Here is a 22,710-nt window from a genome sequence, read left to right as displayed (position 1 = left end):
GACCTGAAGACTTGTGTTAGCTAATACCTAAACTTTAGCTCAGCAGGCTAACACAGTATTATGGCGCACAGGAGACCCAGTTTGAACACAGATGGTCACATGGGTCTGTCTGCTCTTTTACCCACCCATCCATCCATCCATTCTCACCACTTGTTCATTCAGACCAGCATCCTGTAGAGAGACAGCTATGCCTCAATGGAAATTCAGAATTCAGATTTCATCCCACTCAACTTTCAGAGCAGCTCAGTGAGATCTGAACGACGACGTCTGGCTCTGAGTGGTGGAGCGGAGCGTAGCAGAGAGCTGAAATCAAATGAATGAGGGGGCCTTTCATTTAATCAGAGTACGCTTTCATACATATCAGTTTAGACGTAATTGCTTTCAAGAGCCATTGAAATGGGCTTGGAAATTAATAATTTTTTACAATAATAAATAAAAAACAGCTTAATGGAGAACACTAATTGCTGTACTGCAAATTATCTATGTGTCATAGGGGGCGGGTGACAATGCTTTAAAACACAGCCTGGTAGTAATTGTATGTTTTTCAAAACATTATTGTCAGGAGAAACAAGCTTTGGATTCTGTTTCACTCAAACAAGGCCTCCTGCACAGGAGCACATTAAGGTAACGATCCTAGGGTGGCCAATGCCTCTGTAAATGTGACAGAAAGCTAGGGAGAAGAAGGGAGAGGTACAATGAATGAATGCAGGAGGAGCAGCCTACTGATTGAAGGCCTCCGACAGTAACTAAGACCGCACCCTATAGACAAACTAGCTCATCGCATAACATTCTTGGTCCAATGTAATTACAATCCCAGTGGCATGGTGCTCTATTACCCCTCTGTCCCATGGCGCTGAAGTTATTTTATGTACTGTACAAAACGTATAATGTTATAACTAATCCATCTCCCATTCCCTCCACCACACACACAGAATAATTGGTTATTGGTTACTCTGCTAGGAGGGCAGGGTCTATGATTCACTGTGGTTACCACCATCATGTAGTCCAAATAACATCTCCCAAAAGGAATGCATCTGTTAGCCTAATGTTACAGCTAATTAGAAAGACAGAGGACAATGGCATTATTCACATATATGAAAATATGGTTAATACCCATGGCTGGCTGTAGAGAAGGAAAAGGGAGCTTTTTAAAGAGAAGTTTGCTTAAGGTTTAGAAACAGTCAGTGTGTCTCTTAATGAGGCAGTGCATTTCTGATGTACAGGCCAGGACACAGTGCAGAGCTCAGAGCAGAGCAGAGCAGTTATTAGGCATTTTCCACATAAATCTGGGAAGCCACCTCAACGCACAACACCGGCCGGCACGGCAGGGCCGTGAGCACTCATAATTAAGCAGCTGATTAGAATTTGCACAGCATACTATCATGTCTAATGAAAGAACAATGAGGGTCCCACATGAAAGGCCACCATCCATCCATCTCTAAACCAAATACACTATTCCACTCTCAGGCTCTCTCTTTTCTTTTCCTTTTTTCCACCCTTCCTCCCTCCAGCAGTCTTTCGAGGCCTCCATTTTTCTATTCAAACTACAACAAGTGTAGTCACATGTTGCTTAGCTAAGTAGATAATAAGTAATAGCCTCCTGGATAAATGTTAAATGTGATTTATTTTTCCCGTTGCTACCAGAACCCTGGGGTTGACTATGGGGACGTGTCTGAGCGGGTAGCACTGAGGAAGAGGCTGCAGTGTCAGAGCTTCAGTTGGTACCTGGAGAATGTCTACCCAGAGATGCGCATCTACAACAACACCATCACATATGGGGAGGTGAGACATTCACTGTTCACTATTCCCTATCAATGATAGCGATACAAAAACAAAAGCATGTTTTGAGTAGAATACCTATACTGTATGTAGCGGAATACCTGATTACATTTTCACTTTCAATGACACAATAAAAAATAAAAAAGATTTGAGTGGAATACCTGCAGCCTACTATGTATTTGAAGACACGTTCAACAAATAATACACATTTCAAATTAGTTAATTTGCAAACCCACAAATTCTTGATAATTTGTTGAATTATTTGGCACGCACTTGTCTCTTGCAGTGATTGCAGGGTGTGCTTTGTTTTTTTAAATCTGTATTTGCATATAAGAGCTTCCATATAAGAAGAAGCAGTGTTTTCTTTAATGTCACGTACAGTACTACGCAAGCTATGTTTACATACTGTATACTCAGTCAATCTACCATTGACATTGTATTTCACCGCTTCTGCATTTCAAAGATTACATGTCATCGAAAGGTAAAGGTATCATGTTTCCACAGAAACGCTGCGCTGCTACAAAATTAGATGCAAGAGTATTAATTACACACTTATTTGCTTTTGATGCCGACTTGATTGTTTGGGCTCAGCTGCACAACCCTGCACAGCGGAAAAGATTATGACATGATGAGAAATTGAGCGCAAGAAGTCAGACAGACAATTCGGAATCATTGTAAAATAAAATACAAGCCTTTAACTTATTGATTTCGACATCAGAGTCGGGGGAGAAAATCAATAAGCATTTCAAGTATATCGTCGGCATATATCAGAATTAAAATAGGCCGCAACTTCATCAAGCAGCACGATGTTGGTGGCCCTGGCCCCATGAATGCTCCTAGCCCAGCTTCTTGTAAATGGATTCCTCAAAGCAGTGCCCATTTAGGTGCCACTATTTCAATTCTGCGACAAATCTTGGAACAGTCACCATGTGTTGCCATAGCGCAGCAGCTGAACCACAGCTGCACCCCCTGCACTGACCAGACCAGCGAAGCCCTCCAGCAGGTGGTGAAGACTGCCCAGTACATCACTGGGACCGTGCTCCCACCCATCCAGGACATCTACTCCAAATGGTGCCTGAGGAAGGCCCACAGCATCATCAAGGACCCCACACACCCCAGCCACAAGCTGTTCACTCCCTTACCGTCTGGCTGACGTTATCGGACCATGTGGTCGGATACCAACAGGCTCAGAGACAGTTTCTATCTACAAGCCATCAGACTGCTGAACACTTGAACTGGACGGACCACCTGCTCTGTTTCTCCGCACCTTAGCACACATACGCTCACTCACGCACACGCACACACCCACACAGACAAACACACATCCACACACACACAAACACATATACATTCATGCTACACACACATTATAACTGCTGCTACCAGTTTCTTACTATGATTTCTAAATTCTTCACAATTTTAACACTTGCCCCACAATCCCCCCTTCCCCAAAACACGTTTAAATATTGGACAATAAATTCTGCCTTCCTGTATTACACTTATCCTAAAATGTTTATTGTATTCTACTGAGCCATTTACTTTATATTCGTATTCTTGTCTTTTATTATTTCGTATTGTTGCTGCATTGTCGAGAAGGAACCTGCAAGTAAGCATTTTGTTGGACGGTGTATACCATGTGTATCCAATACATACGACTAATAAACATTAAAACTTTAACCAGACAACACAACATGATAGATCTCTTCATGTAACAGTATTACTTCTCCTCACCCCAACCTGGGCTCGAACCAGGGACCCTCTGAATACATCAACAACTGCCGCCCACAAAGCATCGTTACCTAACGCTCCACAAAAGCTGCAGCGCTTGCAGAGCAAGGGAAACAACTACTTCAAGATCTCAGAGTGATTGATGTCACTGATTGAAACGCTACTAGCACGCACCGCTAACTAGCTAGTCATTTCACACCGGTTACATTCACAAGGTGGAAATAAAGTGATACACATTAAAATCACATAGTCTTAAAAACACACTTAACCACACTACCATCAGGACTAGGAATCTAGGAGATTGGAGAGGTTTCTTTTGCTTACTTTATCTTAGATTAAGCCTAACAGTCCCGAGACCCCAGCAAAAATTGGCTTTTCATTAATCTGACTTTCATTTAGCTGCATGTTCAGCCCTTATATTTAGCCTCACTGTGAAGTGAGGCTAAATATAATTAGAACACAAAACAATTTGACATAAACAGTTGCATTCGTGAATTTTATTGAGAAATGTAAAAATAATAATAAGGTCCGGCAAAGCAAAAACCTGATACAAATTAATTTGTTTGCTCACTGGGAAATTAATATCCAACTATTCAGTGACAACTGTGTGGAGTTTGGAGTTTGTGACAGCAACTATGTGAGCTTATTACAGTATTATATACACTATGTCCTGGGATTTCCTATGATTTTCTATGTAGATGAACCCCTTACCTTCTAATGCTTGTCAGCATCATAGAGCACAACATGTTACATGTGCGTATCCATGAGATAGCTTTTTAAAATTTATAGCTCAAACTATTCAGACTCTACATATGTTTTTGTAAAAAGACCTGACTCCGGGTCCCTTCGGGATCCGCCCTTGTCTCACAAACACAGACTAATGGTTGGTATCTACGGATGCAGAATAAATAGACTAATCCAATGGTACAACACAGAAGTCTTTAGCTCAAACACACTGTTTTAAAGGGGTCCAAAACATCCTGGCGTTAAAATGGAATCTCTCATCACTGTAGAGTATGTTGTTTGGTGTGTTGCAAGTCAGGAACAGTAAAGTGTCTATTTTTTGGTGTATTGTAGGTCAGGAACAGTAAAGTATCTGTGTTGTTTGGTATGTTGCAGTTCAGGAACATTAAAGTGTCTGTGTTCTTTGGTCTGTTGCAGGTTAAGAACAGTAAATTATCTGTTGTTTGATGTGTTGCAGGTCAGGAACAGTAAAGTGTCTGTGTTATTTGGTGTATTGCAGGTCAGGAACAGTAAAGTATCTGTGTTGTTTGGTGTGTTGTAAGGAACAGTAAAGTGTCTGTGTTATTTGGTGTATTGCAGGTCAGGAAGAGTAAAGTATCTGTGTTGTTTGGTGTGTTGTAAGGAACAGTAAAGTGTCTGTTTGGTGTGTTGCAGGTCAGGAACAATAAAGTTGATGTATTGTTTGGTGTGTTGCAGGTCAGGAACAGTAAAGTGTCAGTGTTGTTTGGTGTGTTGCAGGTCAGGAACAGTAAAGTTTCTGTGTTGTTTGGTGTGTTGCAGGACAGGAACAGTAAAGTGTCTGTGTTGTTTGCTGTCTTGCAGGTCAGAATCAGTAAAATGTATGTGTTGTTTGGTGTGTTGCAGGTCAGGAACAGTAAGGCCAGTGGCTACTGTCTGGACCAGGGATCAGAGGACGATGACAAAGCCATCCTCTACCCCTGCCACGGGATGTCCTCACAGGTTAGCAGATTTCACTCTCTTTTGTATATTTACAAGTAATGTAAAGACTCTGTTTACAATTTTGGTTGGTTGAACATGAAGATACCTTCTTTCTTTACTAAATAATTTAAGTATTTAAGCATTATTCTTACAGTTGTGACGAGTACTGAGGATATGAAGAGGTAGGACGCAGACGCAGGAATCAACAATGTAAAGGTTTACTTAACACTGAGCAAGAGAACAACAAAGAGCGAGTACACGACATGACACTAACAATCACACACACACAACACAACACTGAACAGTCCAGGGCTATATAGGGGTGGTAATGAGATGATGAGGTGCAGGTGCGCTGGAGGTGATTAGGGTGCGTTGGGTTTCCATTCCGGTGTTGCCGAGGTGGTGAGCTCAGACAGGTGGCTCAGTAGACCGGCGAATCAGAACGCCGGAGGGGAGCAACGGGAGGAGACGTGACAGTACATCCCCCGGACGCGCGGCTCCCGCCACAGGACGTCACCAGCCAGAAGGACGACCCCGAGGATGAAGTGCGGGCCGGTCAGGGCGGCGACGGTGGAAGTCCCGAATTAGGTTGGGGTCCAGAACATCCCCAGCCGGAACCCAGCTCCTCTCCTCAGGACTATGCCCCTCCCAGTCCACCAGGTAATGGAGCCATCCCCCACGGAACCTGGAGTCCAGCAGGTAGGGAAGGAGCAGCCGGTACGATACCTCATTTATCCGCCTGAGGACCTTAAACGGCCCCACAAACCGGGGGCTCAGTTTCTTGAAGGGCAGGCGGAGAGAGATGTTTTTTGTGGACAGCCAGACACGATCACCAGGCTGGAATATATGGGCCTCACTGCTGTGGCGGTCGGCTTGGTCTTTCTGCCGACGAATGGCCCTCTGGAGATGGACATGGGCGGTGTCTGGCCCTGTGGAACCACTCGTCGACAGCGGGCACATCGGTCTGGCTGGGTGTCCAAGGGGCCAAGGCCGGCTGGTACCCCAGGACGCACTGGAAGGGAGTGAGCCCCGTGGAGGAGTGAACGATGGGGTTCTGGGCATATTCTGCCCAGGGAAGAAACCTCGCCCACTCACCCTGCCGGTCCTGACAGTGGCAACGAAGAAACCTCCCCAGCTCCTCGTTCATGCGCTCCACCTGCCCATTCAACTGAGGCCTATACCCGGAAGTGAGGCTGGCCGTGGCCCCGATCTTCTCCAGGAAAGCCTTCCACACTCGGGAGGTGAATTGTGGGCCACGGTCCGAGACGATGTCCTCCGGAAGTCCATAATGCTGAAAGAACTGTTGGAACAGGACCTCAGCGACCTGGAGAGCAGAAGGAAGACCAGTTAGTGGCAAAAAATGGCACGATTTGGAGAACCGATCTACGACCACCAGGACTGTGGTGAAGCCGTCAGAACATGGGAGGTCGGTGACAAAGTCTATGGACAGGTGTGACCAAGGTCGCTGAGGCACTGGGAGAGGAACTAGTTTGCCTTCCGAGGTGTCTTCATTTGGGCACATGCGGAACAGGAGTTGATATAACGGGAAATAGCTGAAAAGCGAGTAAAAAATTGGGCCCACCTGGCTTGACGAGAGTTCATCCATTTCACTGCCCGTATGTGCTCCAAATACCGGTGGTCAGTGAGATTCCGGAATGGATGGACTGCGCCCTCCAGCCAGTGTCTCCATTCCTCCAGAACGAGGACCACCGCCAACAGCTCCCTGTCTCCAACTCCATAGTTCCTCTCTGCGTGGGTAAGCTTTTTTGTGAAAAAGGCACAGGGATATCTCTGGCTTACCTTGCCGCTGGGAGAGGACCCCACCCATGCCCTCCTCAGATGTGTCCACCTCCAGGATGAAAGTACGAGCTGGATCTGTGTGTTTTATGAGGGGTGCTGTGGAGAACCTCTCCTTAAGCCTCTTGAAGTCAGCGTCAGCCTCAGGGTTCCAGGTCAGCTTCTGAGGCCCACCCTTAAGGAGAGAGGTGAGCGGGGCGGCTATGGAGCTGAAGGACCTGATGAAACGCCGGTAGAAATTTGCGAAGCCCAGGAAGCTCTGTAGGCCCTTGATGGTGGTGGGGACTGGCCAAGACCTGACGGCGTCTGTCTTCGCTCTTTCCATGAACACCCCCTGAGGGCTGATCCTGTATCCCAGGAAGGAGATGGCCTGTTGGTGAAATTCGCATTTATCCCCCTTCACCAACAGGTTGTGTTCCCGGAGGCGGAGAAGGGCCGCTCGGACGTCCCTGACGTGCTCCTCGAACGTAGCCGAGTAGATCAGGATATCGTCGATGTACACCACCACCTGTCTACTCAGCATGTCTCGGAACACGTCATTGACGAAGGACTGGAACACGGAAGGTGCGATGGCGAGGTCGTAGGGCATGACGCAGTATTCATAGTGGCCTGAGGTAGTGCTGAATGCCGTCTTCCACTCATCTCCTTCCCGGATTCGGATCAGGTTGTAGGCACTCCTCAGGTCCAACTTGGTAAAGTACCGGGCCCCTCGCAGCTGCTTGATGGCCGACGGAACCAGAGGGAGGGGGTACCGGTACTTGGTGGTGACTGCATTCAGCCCCCGGTAGTCAATGCACGGCCTCAGTCCTCCATCTTTTTTGGCCACGAAGAAGAAGCTGGCGGAGGCAGGAGAAGTATAATGAACAAAAATATAAACGCAACATGTAACATTTTGGTCCCATGTTTCATGAGCTGAAATAAAATATCCTAGAAATTTTCCATACGCACAAAAAGCTTATTTCTCTCAAATTTTGTGGACAAATTTGTTTACATCCCTGTTAGTGAGCATTTTTCCTTTGCCAAGATAATCCATCCACCTGACAGGTGTTGCATATCAAGAAGCTGATTAAAAAGCATGATCATTACACAGATGCACCTTGTGCTGGAGACAATATGATGCCAATTTTGTCACACAACACAATGCCTGTGTAAGTTTTGAGGGAGCGTGCAATTTGCATGCTGACTGCAGGAATGTCCACCAGAGCTGTTGCCAGAGAATTTAATGTTAATTTCTCTACCATAAGCAACTTCCAACGTGGTTTTAGTGTATTTGGCAATACATCAAAATGGCCTCACAACTGCAAACCACGTGTAACCACACCAGCCCAAGACCTCCACATCCGGCTTCTTCACCTGCAGGATCATCTGAGACCAGCCACCCGGACAGCTGATGAAACTGAGGAGTATTTCTGTCTGTAATAAAGCCCTTTTCTGGGGATAAACTAATTCTGATTGGCTGCCTAGTCATGTGGAATCCATAGATTAGGGCTTAATACATGTATTTCAATGGACTGATTTCCTTATATGAACTGTAACTTAGTAAAATCATTGAAATTGTTGCATGTTGGGTTTATAATTTATTTCAATATAATTCATAAGCCGATAGATTTTTGCTTTCTCATTTGTTTGTTCTAATATTCTAATCAATGGCCTCCCTGGTAGTTCCATCATAAAATGTTCACTAGGTGCTGACCTGTGTGTGCGTGGGCCAAAGGGTCTTTGCGACTATTTTTGTACGCATGCAATCATGCAAATATTATTAATGGCTCATTTTTCCCCCTCCGGATGCGGAGTGACATATTTATTATCAGTCGCATTCTGAATATAAAATATTTGCAGTGTTGGCTGGCTCTTTTGTCCTTCTATCCTCCGGAGAGAGCTCAGTGCAGTCCAGTAAAGATACACTGAGTCTTTAATCCTACCCTCAGAGGAAATAAACAAATAACTATATTACTAAGATACTACACAGGATCCAATTCCATTTTTGGAGCCGTTTTGATTTTACTGAACCTTTCCTATTATGTATGAAAAATGTAATTGTGCGGAATAAATCTTTATTAGTCTCTCTGTTTCCCCCACGCCTCTTGTAAGGAGGTTTAAACCCAGGATGACAATGGCTCACCTTGTCCATTTGGGCTAATCCTAATATAGGGAATAGCAGAGGATGGGGATTCCAGGGCCAGTGTCACCCCACTCAACCCCCTGGCTCATACCAGCAGGAATCCCAGCTATGTGTGGTGTACATAGAGTAGTGGACGGCGTATGTTGCTCGGCGTATGTATGCTAAGAGGCCTTTTACGTCCCCAGCCAAGGGATCTGTAGTAGTCAGGGGCTGCGTCCCAAATGGCATAGGGTGCCATTCCCATAGGGAATAGGGTGCCATTTTGGAAACAAACAGGGTGTTTCACATCACACGCAGGTCTCCCGCTGCTGCTCAGCCCCCATAAGGAGATAATGTGTTCAGTCCAGGGATACTGTACTGTATGGTGGGCCTTCCTACCTGGGCCATACATGTAACAATAATAATAATAATAATAATAATAATAATAATAATAATAATAATAATAATCTCAAAGACCCTCTTAAAACAACAAAACAAAACATTTCAGTTAGCCTATTGACAGTTCTGGGTGGAATACCTACCATGGTCATCAACAGAGGCAGGTGCAAGTCCAACAGGTCACATCCTGTCTCCGATCTGCTCTCCATACGCACCTTTCTCACCCACGCCGTCCACGTCTCTTCCGACTGAGGCCCAGATGAAGGGTTGTGGCTCAGATGAAGGGTTGAGTGGGGTGGAAACGATGGTCAGAAGTCAGGTCACCTTTTGCCATCTCCAGTCGTAGACACCTTCGTGAATTCCTCAGAAAAACATGTAGCATCCACCTGCGTGAAGCCATGCAGCCACTAAGCTTAGAGTGCATGAAGCTCACTATAATCAAAAGGTATAGTCCACTTTGGAATAAACCATTGGGGAAAGACTTGAGTGATCCTATGCCATCTTCAACAGTCTCCAAGCCTCTGCCATCTCTTGTTGTTTCAAGTAAAAACATAGCTAGCTTCCCAGTTCAGTTGGTAAAATAACTGACTTGCCAGTCTTGCACTGGCGTGGATCAATATGTATACAATAAAACGTAATTAGCTAACAATTTTTTTTTTTAAGATTCTGTCAAAAAACACCTAAAACTATTAAAATATGTACAGTATGTACAGAGCTGTCTGCCTAGGCGACCACCAGGCATCATAGCAACCACGGAAAGCCTGCATGGCTCCTTTTAAAGGGCAATTCCACCACTTGTCTAACTAATTTCATTATCTCCAGCACAATACCAGTGTCTACATATGTGAAAACAGCACATCAACCCCAAACTGTGTGATGTAATAGGGAGTTGTAGATTCCAATAGGCCAATATTCGACATAGTTTAGTGTCCCGAAAATGTGGTAATTAACTACAATGACAATAATCATAGTCTACTTGTCTGGTCTGTGTGGGGCAGACACGGTGCCAGAGAGAAGAGACAGAAGAACGCGCGATCAAGAGGGATAGAGAGCAGTTGTTTCGCAAGGTATCTCTACCTGGAAATACATTATCTAAGTGATTGATAGTTGGTATTCAGCAGTCATAAAAATATGCCCTATTTACTTTGAAGAACTACTCAAATAGTGATTTTGTCAGACAGCATAGGCAGCAGCTCTATAGAAATGGGATGATAGGCCTAAAACAAATGTAATATACACAAAATCTGAAATATTTTATTAAAGTAAAGTTCTGTGAATAAATTATGGTTAATAAGTGATAAGCAGTAATGGCCATTCACTACCATCATGTGACTTTTATTAATTGTTTTATTCTGTCTTGTAACATCATTCTATCAACAAAATGCATAGTGCATTTAATGTCTAAAAAAAGTATCGAAACCGAAAACATTGATACATTTTTCTAGTCGAATCCAAACATTTATATTTACATTTTAGTCATTTAGCAGACGCTCTTATACAGAGCGACTTACAGGAGCAATTAGGGTTAAGTGCCTTGCTCAAGGGCACATCGACAGATTTTTCACCTAGTCGGCTCGGGGATTAGAACCAGCGACCTTTTGGTTACTGGCACAACGCTCTTAACCACTAAACTACCAACCTCAAAAAGCACTAATCTATCAGCACTGACCCGTGACATCATCAAACATCACTGTGAGATTTGTGGTGACGTTGGGAGCAAGAAAATACTCTCCCTTTAGCTAGAAACTCGATGCAGGTTTGGAAAATCACCGTTTTTTTGTACTTTTAAACTGATCCTATGATGTCACAGAGAAGCATTTTTTAGGACCTTTCTTCTTATCTTTTTAACCACAGGTCAGAGAAACGCGTTGTTTTCACATATGTAGACACTGGTTTGGTGCTGGATATATTGAATATGAGGTCGAAAAGTGGTGGAATTGCCCTTTAAGGCATGTGGCATACAGTACAGCAATCTCAGAGAGGCACATTGCAGCTCCGTGGTAGAGATTACAATAGCAAGAAGTCTCCCTCTGAAATACTTCCTCCTATACAATAACACACAAACATCATATTTACTGTACTGTACCCCAGCCTAGTGTTAATGAGCCAATTAGTTAACTCATGATTAGCCTGACCCAAAGAGGCTCCCTCCCAAACTTTACTGCGCCAAGTAATTGAGCATCAGGCTCTAATATTTTGAAAACAGATTGATTGGCTTGGCAGAATTATTTCCTTATAGTGGCTAATTATTTGTTATAGTCAGATTTTAACTGCATTAGGAAATAAAGGCTTAACAGGGATTATATTGCTGGACTGTATACAGTTCTCATTTCCACTACTGATAAATCAGTTTATGACGCCAGTTACTACACATTACACAACCCCTAAACACCAGGATGGAAAGTCAGTTTGAGGTCATTTGAAAGAAGAAAAAACAAGAGTGAAATTAATGAATGACAAATTAAATCACTTAATCGTTTAAGATCTATTCGCCTTGCTGCCAGGCAGGAACCCATGTTCAAACAGGGTTATAGTGATTAATACAGAATGGAAAAACAGCTATCACTTTGTGATACAAATAGGGCTGTGGCGGTCATGACATTTTGTCAGACGGTAACTGTCAAGCAAATAACTACCGTTCTCATGGTAATTGACCGTTAATAACATAAACACGTTTAGCATCTCCGGGCAGTGATGCGGACCTTTGAAACATCAACATTTAAAAAAGTATACTAAATATATATATATATTTTTTTAATGCCATTTAGCAGACGCTTTTATCCAAAGCGACTTACAGTCATGCGTGCATACATTTTTGTGTATGGGTGGTCCCGGGGATCGAACCCACTACCCTGGCGTTACAAGCGCCGTGCTCTACCAGCTGAGCTACAGAGGACCACACTAAATCAATTTAATATAACCTACACCATCACAATAAATCCATTATTTTAGGCAGGTCTAAAGAAACAAAATAATATGAAGAAAATGTAGCCTATTTCAGAAGAACAAAAAAGCATATTCTGAGTCGTCCTTTTGTTAGGCCCTGATCTGGCTATGCCATATGGCTACACTAGTAAATTTAGCAGATAAAATGTGCTTATAATTCCTGTGGCATTATTTTATAGTAAGAAGAGCACAATTGAACGTAGCTGAATAAAATAGAAAGGATATTTTCTCCAAACGATTTCTGAGGGAGTATGCACATGCAGCTATTCTGTGTTAAGTGGTTAACAAAGTGATAATATGAAACAGGTCCTCCAACAGTGCCTTTAGAAAGTATTCATACCCCTTGACTTATTCCACATTTTGTTGTGTTACAGCCTGACTTCAAAATGGATTAAATATATTTTTTCTCACCCCATTTACACACAATACCCCAAAACGGCAAAGTGTGTTTAGAAATGTTTGCAAATTTATTGAAAATTAAAAACAGAAATATCTCATTTACATAAGTATTCACACCCCTGAGTCAATAAATATTAGAATCACCTTTGGCTGTGATTACAGCTGTGAGTCTTTCTGAATAAGTCTCTAAGGGCTTTGCACACCTGGGTTGTACAATATTATTAATATTATTATTATTATATATTACAATATTTGCACATTATACAATGGGTGGGTCTAATCCTGGATGCTGATTGGTTAAAACCGCATTCCAGCCGGAGTCTATTCCACAAGTTACCACCGGCTAAAACTATGATGTTGAAATGCCTATTTACTCTGTTCCATCTCACTGCACAATCCACTGTCTCATCAGCCCAGCCAGGCAATTTATAAACTTGATCTCCACTATAAAAAGCATCTAGACATGATCTCCAATTTTCTTTTAGACTAGCATTTGGTTTTCAACAGCGGAGATTTGTATAAACCTTGCTGTCTGTCTTTCCAACATTTGCCACATTGTTTCAATATTGAAATTCGATCTCCAGCTGTCCCATTGTAATGAACATGTTGGGAGTCGGGACAAGACAGACAGGCAGACAGCTTTTCTCAGCCAGTCGAAAACATGAATCAGCTGGCATAATTTTTATGGATATATACAAATAAATGTCAATAGAAAACAGGTAAAACGAAACGAAATGCAGCTAGTTTGCAGTCTTTCCAGCTTCAGTTTGAAGTGATTGTGTTAGCTGTGTTGTTGGCTAACTTAGCTCCTCTGAACAACAGTGTCCTGACGAGCACATTTTCTATGCCAGGCGAAATCGCGCATCATTAGCTCATTATTATGGATGTATCCAAATAAATGTCACTAGAAAACAGCTTAAACAAATGCAGATGCAGCTACTTTGCTGTTATTCTGGCTGCACTGTTTGACGTGACTGTAAGTTAGCCGTAGTTTGCTAGCTAGCAAGCAAGGGATAAGAACATTTCCAACCAGTATGGCAATAGAACATTTAGAACGAACAACTGGGTCGCGTCCATAGATACAGAACTAAAGTACTTAGTCTCGGGCCTGACAACACCCGTGCCAATATATCCTCCAAACACCAGCTTCTCGGGCATTATCAATTAATTATTCTTTTTTAAATTCTTCAATCTCTGTCAAGTTGGTTGTTGATCATTGCTAGACAGCCATTTTCAAGTCTTGCCATATATTTTCAATTTCAGTCAAAACTGTAACTAGGCCATACAGGAACATTCAATGTCATCTTGGTAAGCAATTAAATTGTGTATTTGGCCTTGTGTTTAGGTTATTTTCCCACTGAAAGGTGAATTTGTCTCCCAGTGTCTGTTGGAAAGCAAACTGAACCAGGTTTTCCTCTAGGATTTTGTCTGTGCTTAGCTCTATTCTGTTTCCTTTTATCCTAAAACCTTTGTCCTTGCCGATGACAAAGATACCCATAACATTATGCAGCCACCAACCATGCTTGATAATATGAACAGTGGTACTCAGTGATGTGTTGTGTTGGATTTGGCGCAAACATAGCACTTTATATTCAGGACATTAAGTTAATTTCTTTGCCACATTTTTTGCAGTTTTACTTTAGTGCCTTATTGCAAACAGGATGCATGTTTTAGAAAATTTGTATTTTGTACAGGCGTCCTTGTTTTCACTGTCATTTAGGTTAATATTGTGGAGTAACTACAATGTTGTTGATCCATCCTCAGTTTTCTCCTATCACAGCCATTAAACTCTGTAACAGTTTTAAAGTCACCATTGACCTCATGGTGAAATCCCTGAGCGGTTTCCTTCCTCTCCGGTAACAGTGTTAGGAAGGACACCTTTATCTTTGTAGTGACTGGGTGTATTGATACACCATCCAAAGTGTAATTAATACCATGCTCAAAGGGATATTCAATGTCTGCTTTTTTATTTTTACCCATCTACCAATAGGTGCCCTTCTTTACTAGCCATTGGAAAACCTCCCTGGTCTTTGTGGTTGAATCTGTATTTGAAATTCACTGCTCGACTGAGGGACCTTACAGATAATTGTATGTGGGGTACAGAGATGAGCTAGTCATTCAAAAATAATGTTAAACACTATTATTGCACACAGAGTGAGTCCATGCAACTTATTATGTGAGTTGTTAAGTACATTTTCACTCCTGAATTGATTTAGGCTCACAATAACAAAGGGGTTGAGTACTTATTGACTCAAGACATTTCAACGTTTCATTTTTTATACATTTGTAAAAATGTCTAAAAACATAATTCCACTTTGACATTATGGGGTATTGTGTGTCACAAAATCTTAATTGAATCAATATTAAATTCAGGCTGTAACACAACAACGTGGAAAAAGTAAAAGGGTGTTCATACTTTCTGTATGAGTTATTTATGCAACTTTAGTTGTGATACAAACCTTAGCCTATATGTTTTGATTTCTAGTACATTCTAAAGCTACATGATGCGACTCTGATGATGGTTTGAAAAAAGTTGCATGAAAGGCATGTGCTCTGCTCTGTTTCTTGTGCAGGCTGCACAGACTTCATCAAATCAATTCAAATTGTATTTGTCACATGCGCTGAATACAACAGGTGTAGGTAGACCTTACCTTGAAATGCTTACTTAAAGTCACCATTGGTCATCATATCAGTCTCTCATTCACAATTTGACAAGCACTTGATGATATTCTCACCCATCAGACTATTTTCTATTTAATCTGGTCTTTACATATAGCCTACTAATACATGTGTGAAAATTTGTTTTATTTAGAATGGCCCACAAAACAAAAACGTAGCCTGCACTCGAATAGCGAATGGAGGAAGCGCTTCCTGTGGTTACGTTTTTAATATGCCGGGTAGGTTACACCGGTTGTAAAGCGGATTAATGTGCTTAATTTTAAGAATTGAGCAATAAATATACTGTAACAGCACGAGAAAGCTGGGATCCTCTTTTAAATAGTGGCAAGTCAAAACTGTTTTCACACGCGATTGCGCATTGACTGGGCTCGTAAGAAACACATATTTCTGCACACGCTGGGCATCATTCACAAGTGATAATATTCTCACCCATTAGACGCTTCTCAATTTAATCTTGTCTTTACATGTACTTAATAATATATGTGTGAAAGTAGTTTTGATTTACTGTAGAATGAGCCATTATCATGCAACTGTCAGAACAGGGGCAGAGGGAAAAAATACATGCACTTGAATAACTAATGGAGGATGCTTTTCCAGCTGTTCATTTTCATGCCAGCCAGGTAGGCTACTACGGTTGTAAAGCGAAGTAATGTGCTCAATAGGCTATTAGTAGGCGTAGCCTATAGAAAGCTGATGGGATCCTCCTCTTTTTAATAAAGGCCATCAAAACTGTTTTCTCACGGAATTGCATAGCATAGGCAATATACAGTGGGGAGAACAAGTATTTGATACACTGCCGATTTTGCAGGTTTTCCTACTTACAAAGCATGTAGAGGTCTGTAATTTTTATCATAGGTACACTTCAACTGTGAGAGATGGAATCTAAAACAAAAATCCAGAAAATCACATTGCATTTTATTGCATGACATAAGTATTTGATACATCGGAAAAGCAGAACTTAATATTTGGTACAGAAACCTTTGTTTGCAGTTACAGAGATCATACGTTTCCTGTAGGTCTTGACCAGGTTTGCACACACTGCAGCAGGTATTTTGGCCCACTCCTCCATACAGACCTTCTCCAGATCCTTCAGGTTTCGGGGCTGTCGCTGGGCAATACGGACTTTCAGCTCCCTCCAAAGATTTTCTATTGGGTTCAGGTCTGTAGACTGGCTAGGCCACTCCAGGACCTTGATATGCTTCTTACGGAGCCACTCCTTAGTTGCCCTGGTTGTGTGTTTCGGGTCGTTGTCATGCTGGAAGACCCAGCCACGACCCATCTTCAATGCTCTTACTGAGGGAAGGAGGTTGTTGGCCAAGATCTCGCGATACATGGCCCCATCCATCCTCCCCTCAATACGGTGCAGTCGTCCTGTCCCCTTTGCAGAAAAGCATCCCCAAAGAATGACGTTTCCACCTCCATGCTTCACGGTTGGGATGGTGTTCTTGGGGTTGTACTCATCCTTCTTCTTCCTCCAAACACGGCGAGTGGAGTTTAGAACAAAAAGCTATATTTTTGTCTCATCAGACCACATGACCTTCTCCCATTCCTCCTCTGGATCATCCAGATGGTCATTGGCAAACTTCAGACGGGCCTGGACATGCGCTGGCTTGAGCAGGGGGACCTTGCGTGCGCTGCAGGATTTTAATCCATGACGGCGTAGTGTGTTACTAATGGTTTTCTTTGAGACTGTGGTCCCAGCTCTCTTCAGGTCATTGACCAGGTCCTGCAGTGTAGTTCTGGGCAGATCCCTCACCTTCCTCATGATCATTGATGCCCCACGAGGTGAGATCTCGCATGGAGCCCCAGACCGAGGGTGATTGACCGTCATCTTGAACTTCTTCCATTTTCTAATAATTGCGCCAACAGTTGTTGCCTTCTCACTAAGCTGCTTGCCTATTGTCCTGTAACCCATCCAAGCCTTGTGCAGGTCTACAATTTTATCCCTGATGTCCTTACACAGCTCTCTGGTCTTGGCCATTGTGGAGAGGTTGGAGTCTGTTTGATTGAGTGTGTGGACAGGTGTCTTTTATACAGGTAACGAGTTCAAACAGGTGCAGTTAATACAGGTAATGAGTGGAGAACAGGAGGGCTTCTTAAAGAAAAACTAACAGGTCTGTGAGAGCCGGAATTCTTGGTTGGTAGGTGATCAAATACTTATGTCATGCAATAAAATGCAAATTAATTACTTAAAAATCATACAATGTGATTTTCTGGATTTTAGTTTTAGATTCCGTCTCTCACAGTTGAAGTGTACCTATGATAAAAATGACAGACCTCTACATGCTTTGTAAGTAGGAAAACCTGCAAAATCAGCAGTGTATCAAATACTTGTTCTCCCCACTGTATGTTGCGCAACATGGGCTCATAGGAACACATTTGATTCCATGCATCAACCAGCTATGAGGAGCTGGATCTCGCTGCGCAACAGGTGATCCTATTCCGCTCAGACTCTTAATACCAGGGCTCTGATGAAGTTTTTGATTTTATATTCTATACTATTTGCATTGATGTCAGAGTGATTAGAGGGACAATAGAGCGCTGAGTACCAGGCCATTAGCGACTTTCTATTAGCAAGTTTGGTAGGCTACTAATGACCATCAGCGGCATCAGAGCGCAGTTTTGGAGAAGCCTACAGTAGTTGTGACTCAACTGTCAGGTGGAATTTGACTGGTCATGATTCGTGACTGCCGGTAATATGATCACCTTAACAGCCCTAGACACAGAAAAATATTAACGTTACTGCTCCAGGATCTTCATTGGACACTTGTTTTCAGCATGCAAAATATTTGTTTAATCTTTCTTAGTATTTGAAACACTCTCTTGGTATTTCAATAGAAATAGTGAAAAGGCAATCAGCCACAGGACTTTCACCAGGCCCAAGGTAGTAAAAGCTGAAAAGTCTGGACAAGTAAGTGGTGAACCCATTCCAAATTTTTCATGTGTTCCAAATTGGTGTCTCTTTATCTCTATAAGTGCAGCACTCTGTACAAAGAGCACTCTGTCACCTTCAGTCAGAGCTACAGTACAGCCTACTGTCCCCACATGAGCTGGCTGGTATATTGTTTATCCAGCTCTGAGTATTTAGTTGAAGGGAGTGGTAACAGAAAATATCAACCTGCAGCAGCAGCCATTCATTCAGATGCAAGGCTCACATAATGTAAATTTATGCCGGGTCATCAACAGTATGGGTTCAAAAGCATTCCGTTACATTGATCGACTCTGACCTCCTCTTGTTCTGGTTCATACAGTTACCTCCGTTACAACACCCCCTCTTACCTGGATGACTGGGGAACAAAGGGGAAGAACAGAATATCACAATGTGTCAAGTTGGGCTGTATTGAAGACCCCCCTATCTTTGTCATCTCATTTCTGTGAGAGGATCAGTGAAATTAATAATGTATTTTATTTCTACTGTATCCTTAAGTAACAGATACGACACACAGACACACACCCTTTCTTGTACTGGATTGAATGACCAGGGATTATGTCTGGTTGAAAAAATCTTTAGCATTAATAAACTATGCCTCTGTCTGTATTATAATGTCCTAGGACAGTAACATAGCTAATAGACTTAGCAGCTCCATAGATTTCGATATCTTAGAGTTGGATGATGAAAATACCTTCTGGTGCACTACTTGCCAATTTTATTTGCAGCATTTACTAAAATGTACAGCATTTTGGATCCATGATTATTTTTGCTATAATCAAATTAACTGCCTTATGTTCATCTCTGTTTTTCAGCTTGCCCGTTACTCAACAGAGGGCCTGTTGCAGTTAGGACCCCTAGGGTCGACCACCTTCCTGCCCGATACAAAATGTCTTATTGACGATGGAAGAGAGCGCACGCCCAGTTTGAAAAAATGTGACTCTGTTTCGCGGGTTTCGCAGAGGCTGTGGGATTTTACACAGGTAAAAACAAAACACAAATTGATTCAAATACAATAATTGATCAATGTTTCTGAAAAGAGCCTCTGGCTTCTTCAAAATAACTGAGTCATGTAATACATACCTATTGAGGTAAATAAATTGTTCTCTATAATAGTATGAGCCTTGAGTTAAATGTGAGATGAAATGTGGTTGCTGCTGGTAAAGGTCCCTTCACTGTAGAAGAGTATGCAAAATCCCACTGAGTCATAGCAAAATACCACTTTCATTCAGTGCATTTGCATTCACAACTGTCACATGGCCGAAGGAATACAAGGAATAGCAATGTGGTTTCTACTTTGAAGTGTGCCTGTATTGAGTCGGTAATAGTAACACTATTTAAACATAATACCTACCATCAGGAATATAGAGAGTGATTTGAGGTTACACAAAGTTATTTGGAACAATGTGTTCTTTTTCAATACCAGTGTTTTTGATAGGATCCTTTTGCGTCTTGTTTTGCAGAATGGTCCAATCATCAGCAGGGACACTGGACGGTGCCTTGAGGTGGAGATGTTGAAAGATGCCAACTTTGGCCTTCGACTGGTGGTGCAAAGGTGTTCTGGTCAAAAGTGGATGATTCGGAACTGGATAAAGCATCCGAGGCATTGAGGCAAGACATTACCTCTGAGAAAATAATATAATTTCAGTCTTGGAAGACAAACCCATGGACAGACAGTCAGAGAGCATTTCATATGAGATTGATATAGGCCCTGGGACTGATGAGATGAGGAGTTCACAGTGTGTGGATTATTCTATGGACTGTGTGCACTGAGCCCTCCCCTTAGGGCAAAGAGCTTTCAACTGCTGAATATTCAGAAGAATATGATCAATATACAGTATGTGTTCCACTGAGCTGGGGGTCAAATGTGGAGACCATACCATAGGCTTACAGTGAGCTATACAGTACTGTTTGAAATACTCTACATTTCATACAGAACATCCACCTACATGTACAAAAGGAATAATAAGACACTTGAATGAAACTCCCAATGTGGTTCAACACTGACAATGACAAGTATTGTGTTTTTGGTATAAAGCCAATCCCAGGAATCTTTGCAGGTTGCAGCGAGTAATTTTGTTGATTCCTTTGAGCAGATCAAAAGATGAAATTGCTTACCAGTCGCCATATCAACGTGTAATTACTTCAGGCTATCATTTGGATAATTTCTTTGGACATTTCACTATCCTGATAAGATATTTAATACGATTCAAAAAGCTGTTCATCTTCCCGATGAACAGATAAGAATGCAAAGCAACTACTGTTCTCACAAATAAAAAAATTATATTATTTTATCTTTTACTTTTGACTGTATTGCTTGCCACTAATTATCAGAGCAATAACGTGCCTTTTTACATCCTTATGCTTCATCTGACAAGGGAATGTCAATTCCACAAGCATGTACAAATTGTTTTCAAGTAATTAATATATAAACCAATGTAAAGATGTCTAAATAATAGTAATATATTGTAAAATAGAAATTGGTATCAGTCCTCCAAGAACAGTTAGGATAATAAAATGTTTTTATGGTGAACCACTGAGTATGTTAAAAAAACTGCATTAATTCAAGAATTCTATATTCTAAACCATTGTGTACAGAGCCAGGCAGTGTACATATTGGAACATTTCAAGATTTCTAAAGATGTTCCTTACCCATAATGATGTTCACTGCATGTTACATGGAAGCCAGGGCCTATTTTTACAGATGTAAAGCCAGATGCGGGTGGTTGTTTGACTTTGACAGCGTAAGCCCACTTACCTGCCTTTGTTGTGTTTCCACTTACAGCCTTCTACTGGATTCTGGCCTCGCAACACTCTAATCGTTAAAACCCACCTACAGGATAACAGGTCTTCACAAAGTACTGGAAGTGTTCCAATTTATTACGCTCAGCAAGAAACTCCTTCCCCACTGTATTTTCTGATGCCCAGCCAAAAAGTTCACATCTTTGAAGATAAATAACTCTCTCTAAACCTTTTTGGTGCTCATATTTTGTGTCTTTCATTTATTTCTACTGAATGGTCAAAATGTAGGGAATTGCGATTGCGATTGCTGTGACACGTGTGCCCATAACATTTTCTTGACAAAGGGATGATATTTTTTAAGCTGTTGAATGTTACTTGCAAGAAATGTCCTTGAATATCATCTAGTGGATTACTATTAAACGGTTGAATATGAGACAAAAGCTATTGTGCTCCTCCTAGCAGAGACCAAAGCGGACCGACAGGGTATGCATTACACGTTTCATTCTCGTTCACATGCCGGATAGACAGATAGTGTGACAGTGAGTGATGAGCCGGGTGGCAGAGGGGTGGTAGAAAGGGGAGCGGTGTGGGGGCGAGAGGTGCAGGTGGACAAGGACACATAGCTCTCATGGGAAGGGGACCTGGTAGTTTCTCATTGTCATGCTGACAATAGTATTTTTATGCCTGGGTCCCAGCCAACAGGGAGAGGTGACTTCATTATTCAGACAGACGAAGGGAGCACTCTCTGACAAATGAAGGGGGAAGGGTGAGTCACACAGAATCTCATAGGAACCATTGAGAAATACAGTCAGTCGCACTGCTGTGAGATTCTGAGAGACTTGGTTTTTGGAACATTGCAAACTGTTTGCCTATAAACTGTGTTCCATTGTCTGATCACATATACGTAGGCAGCTCGTTACTGCAATCAGATAATTATTCTACAGAAACATTGATGGCAATTACTGGGATGTACAAGAAAGACGAGAGCACTGAAGCATGTAGTTTAATGAGGGTTCAAAATAAACATAAGCCCAATGTATGCTGTAGATATAGGATACTTTGAAGATATGTAAAATAAATAAAATATACCATTGGTCTACAATTGAAAGCCCCAAAACATTCATTATAATCCATCCATTATCTATTCCGTTGTATCTTAACTCTTAATTAATTAAGAATAATAGTTCAGTTCCAGAAACACTCTGTGCAATTCCTGACTATTTGTCAGAGGTAACTTTATGGTGAATTTGAATAGGTCGCGTCTAACATATTAATGTTAATGTTTATGAGCCCCCTGAGATAAAATGATCATTTCCCCATCCAATATTCCCCATCTTTTACTGTCTCAATCTGGCCTAACCAAAATGCACATCTTTCTGGGCACCAATACACTAAAACTAAATACAGTAATACATGGACAGCACGTTAAAACATTTTAGCTTTTTGAAATAAATTGAATCCTACCCTGACATTTGTGTAACGACTTAAAATCTGCATAGCTACAGTATATACATGTATTATAGATCAC

The 22,710-nt window shown here is 42.0% G+C and overlaps 1 protein-coding gene across 1 annotated transcript in view; it reads left to right on the top strand.

The window, feature by feature from the left end:
• LOC121585001 (polypeptide N-acetylgalactosaminyltransferase 9-like) overlaps positions 1–21,620 on the top strand; it is an 88,327-nt gene extending 66,707 nt beyond the window's left edge. Inside the window, exons 8-11 of the mRNA XM_041901299.2 lie at positions 1,645–1,782; positions 5,116–5,211; positions 19,256–19,423; positions 19,904–21,620. Of these exons, the coding sequence (XP_041757233.1) occupies positions 1,645–1,782; positions 5,116–5,211; positions 19,256–19,423; positions 19,904–20,050 (549 nt within the window). The 3' untranslated portion in view covers positions 20,051–21,620. The remainder of the gene's footprint in view (positions 1–1,644; positions 1,783–5,115; positions 5,212–19,255; positions 19,424–19,903) is intronic.
• Positions 21,621–22,710: the final 1,090 nt, after the last annotated feature.

The sequence above is a fragment of the Coregonus clupeaformis genome, chromosome 16 (assembly GCF_020615455.1).
Source record: "Coregonus clupeaformis isolate EN_2021a chromosome 16, ASM2061545v1, whole genome shotgun sequence".
NCBI lineage: Eukaryota > Metazoa > Chordata > Actinopteri > Salmoniformes > Salmonidae > Coregonus > Coregonus clupeaformis.
The sequence above is the reverse complement of the archived record's forward strand: the minus strand, read 5'-3'. Positions and strand labels throughout refer to the sequence as shown.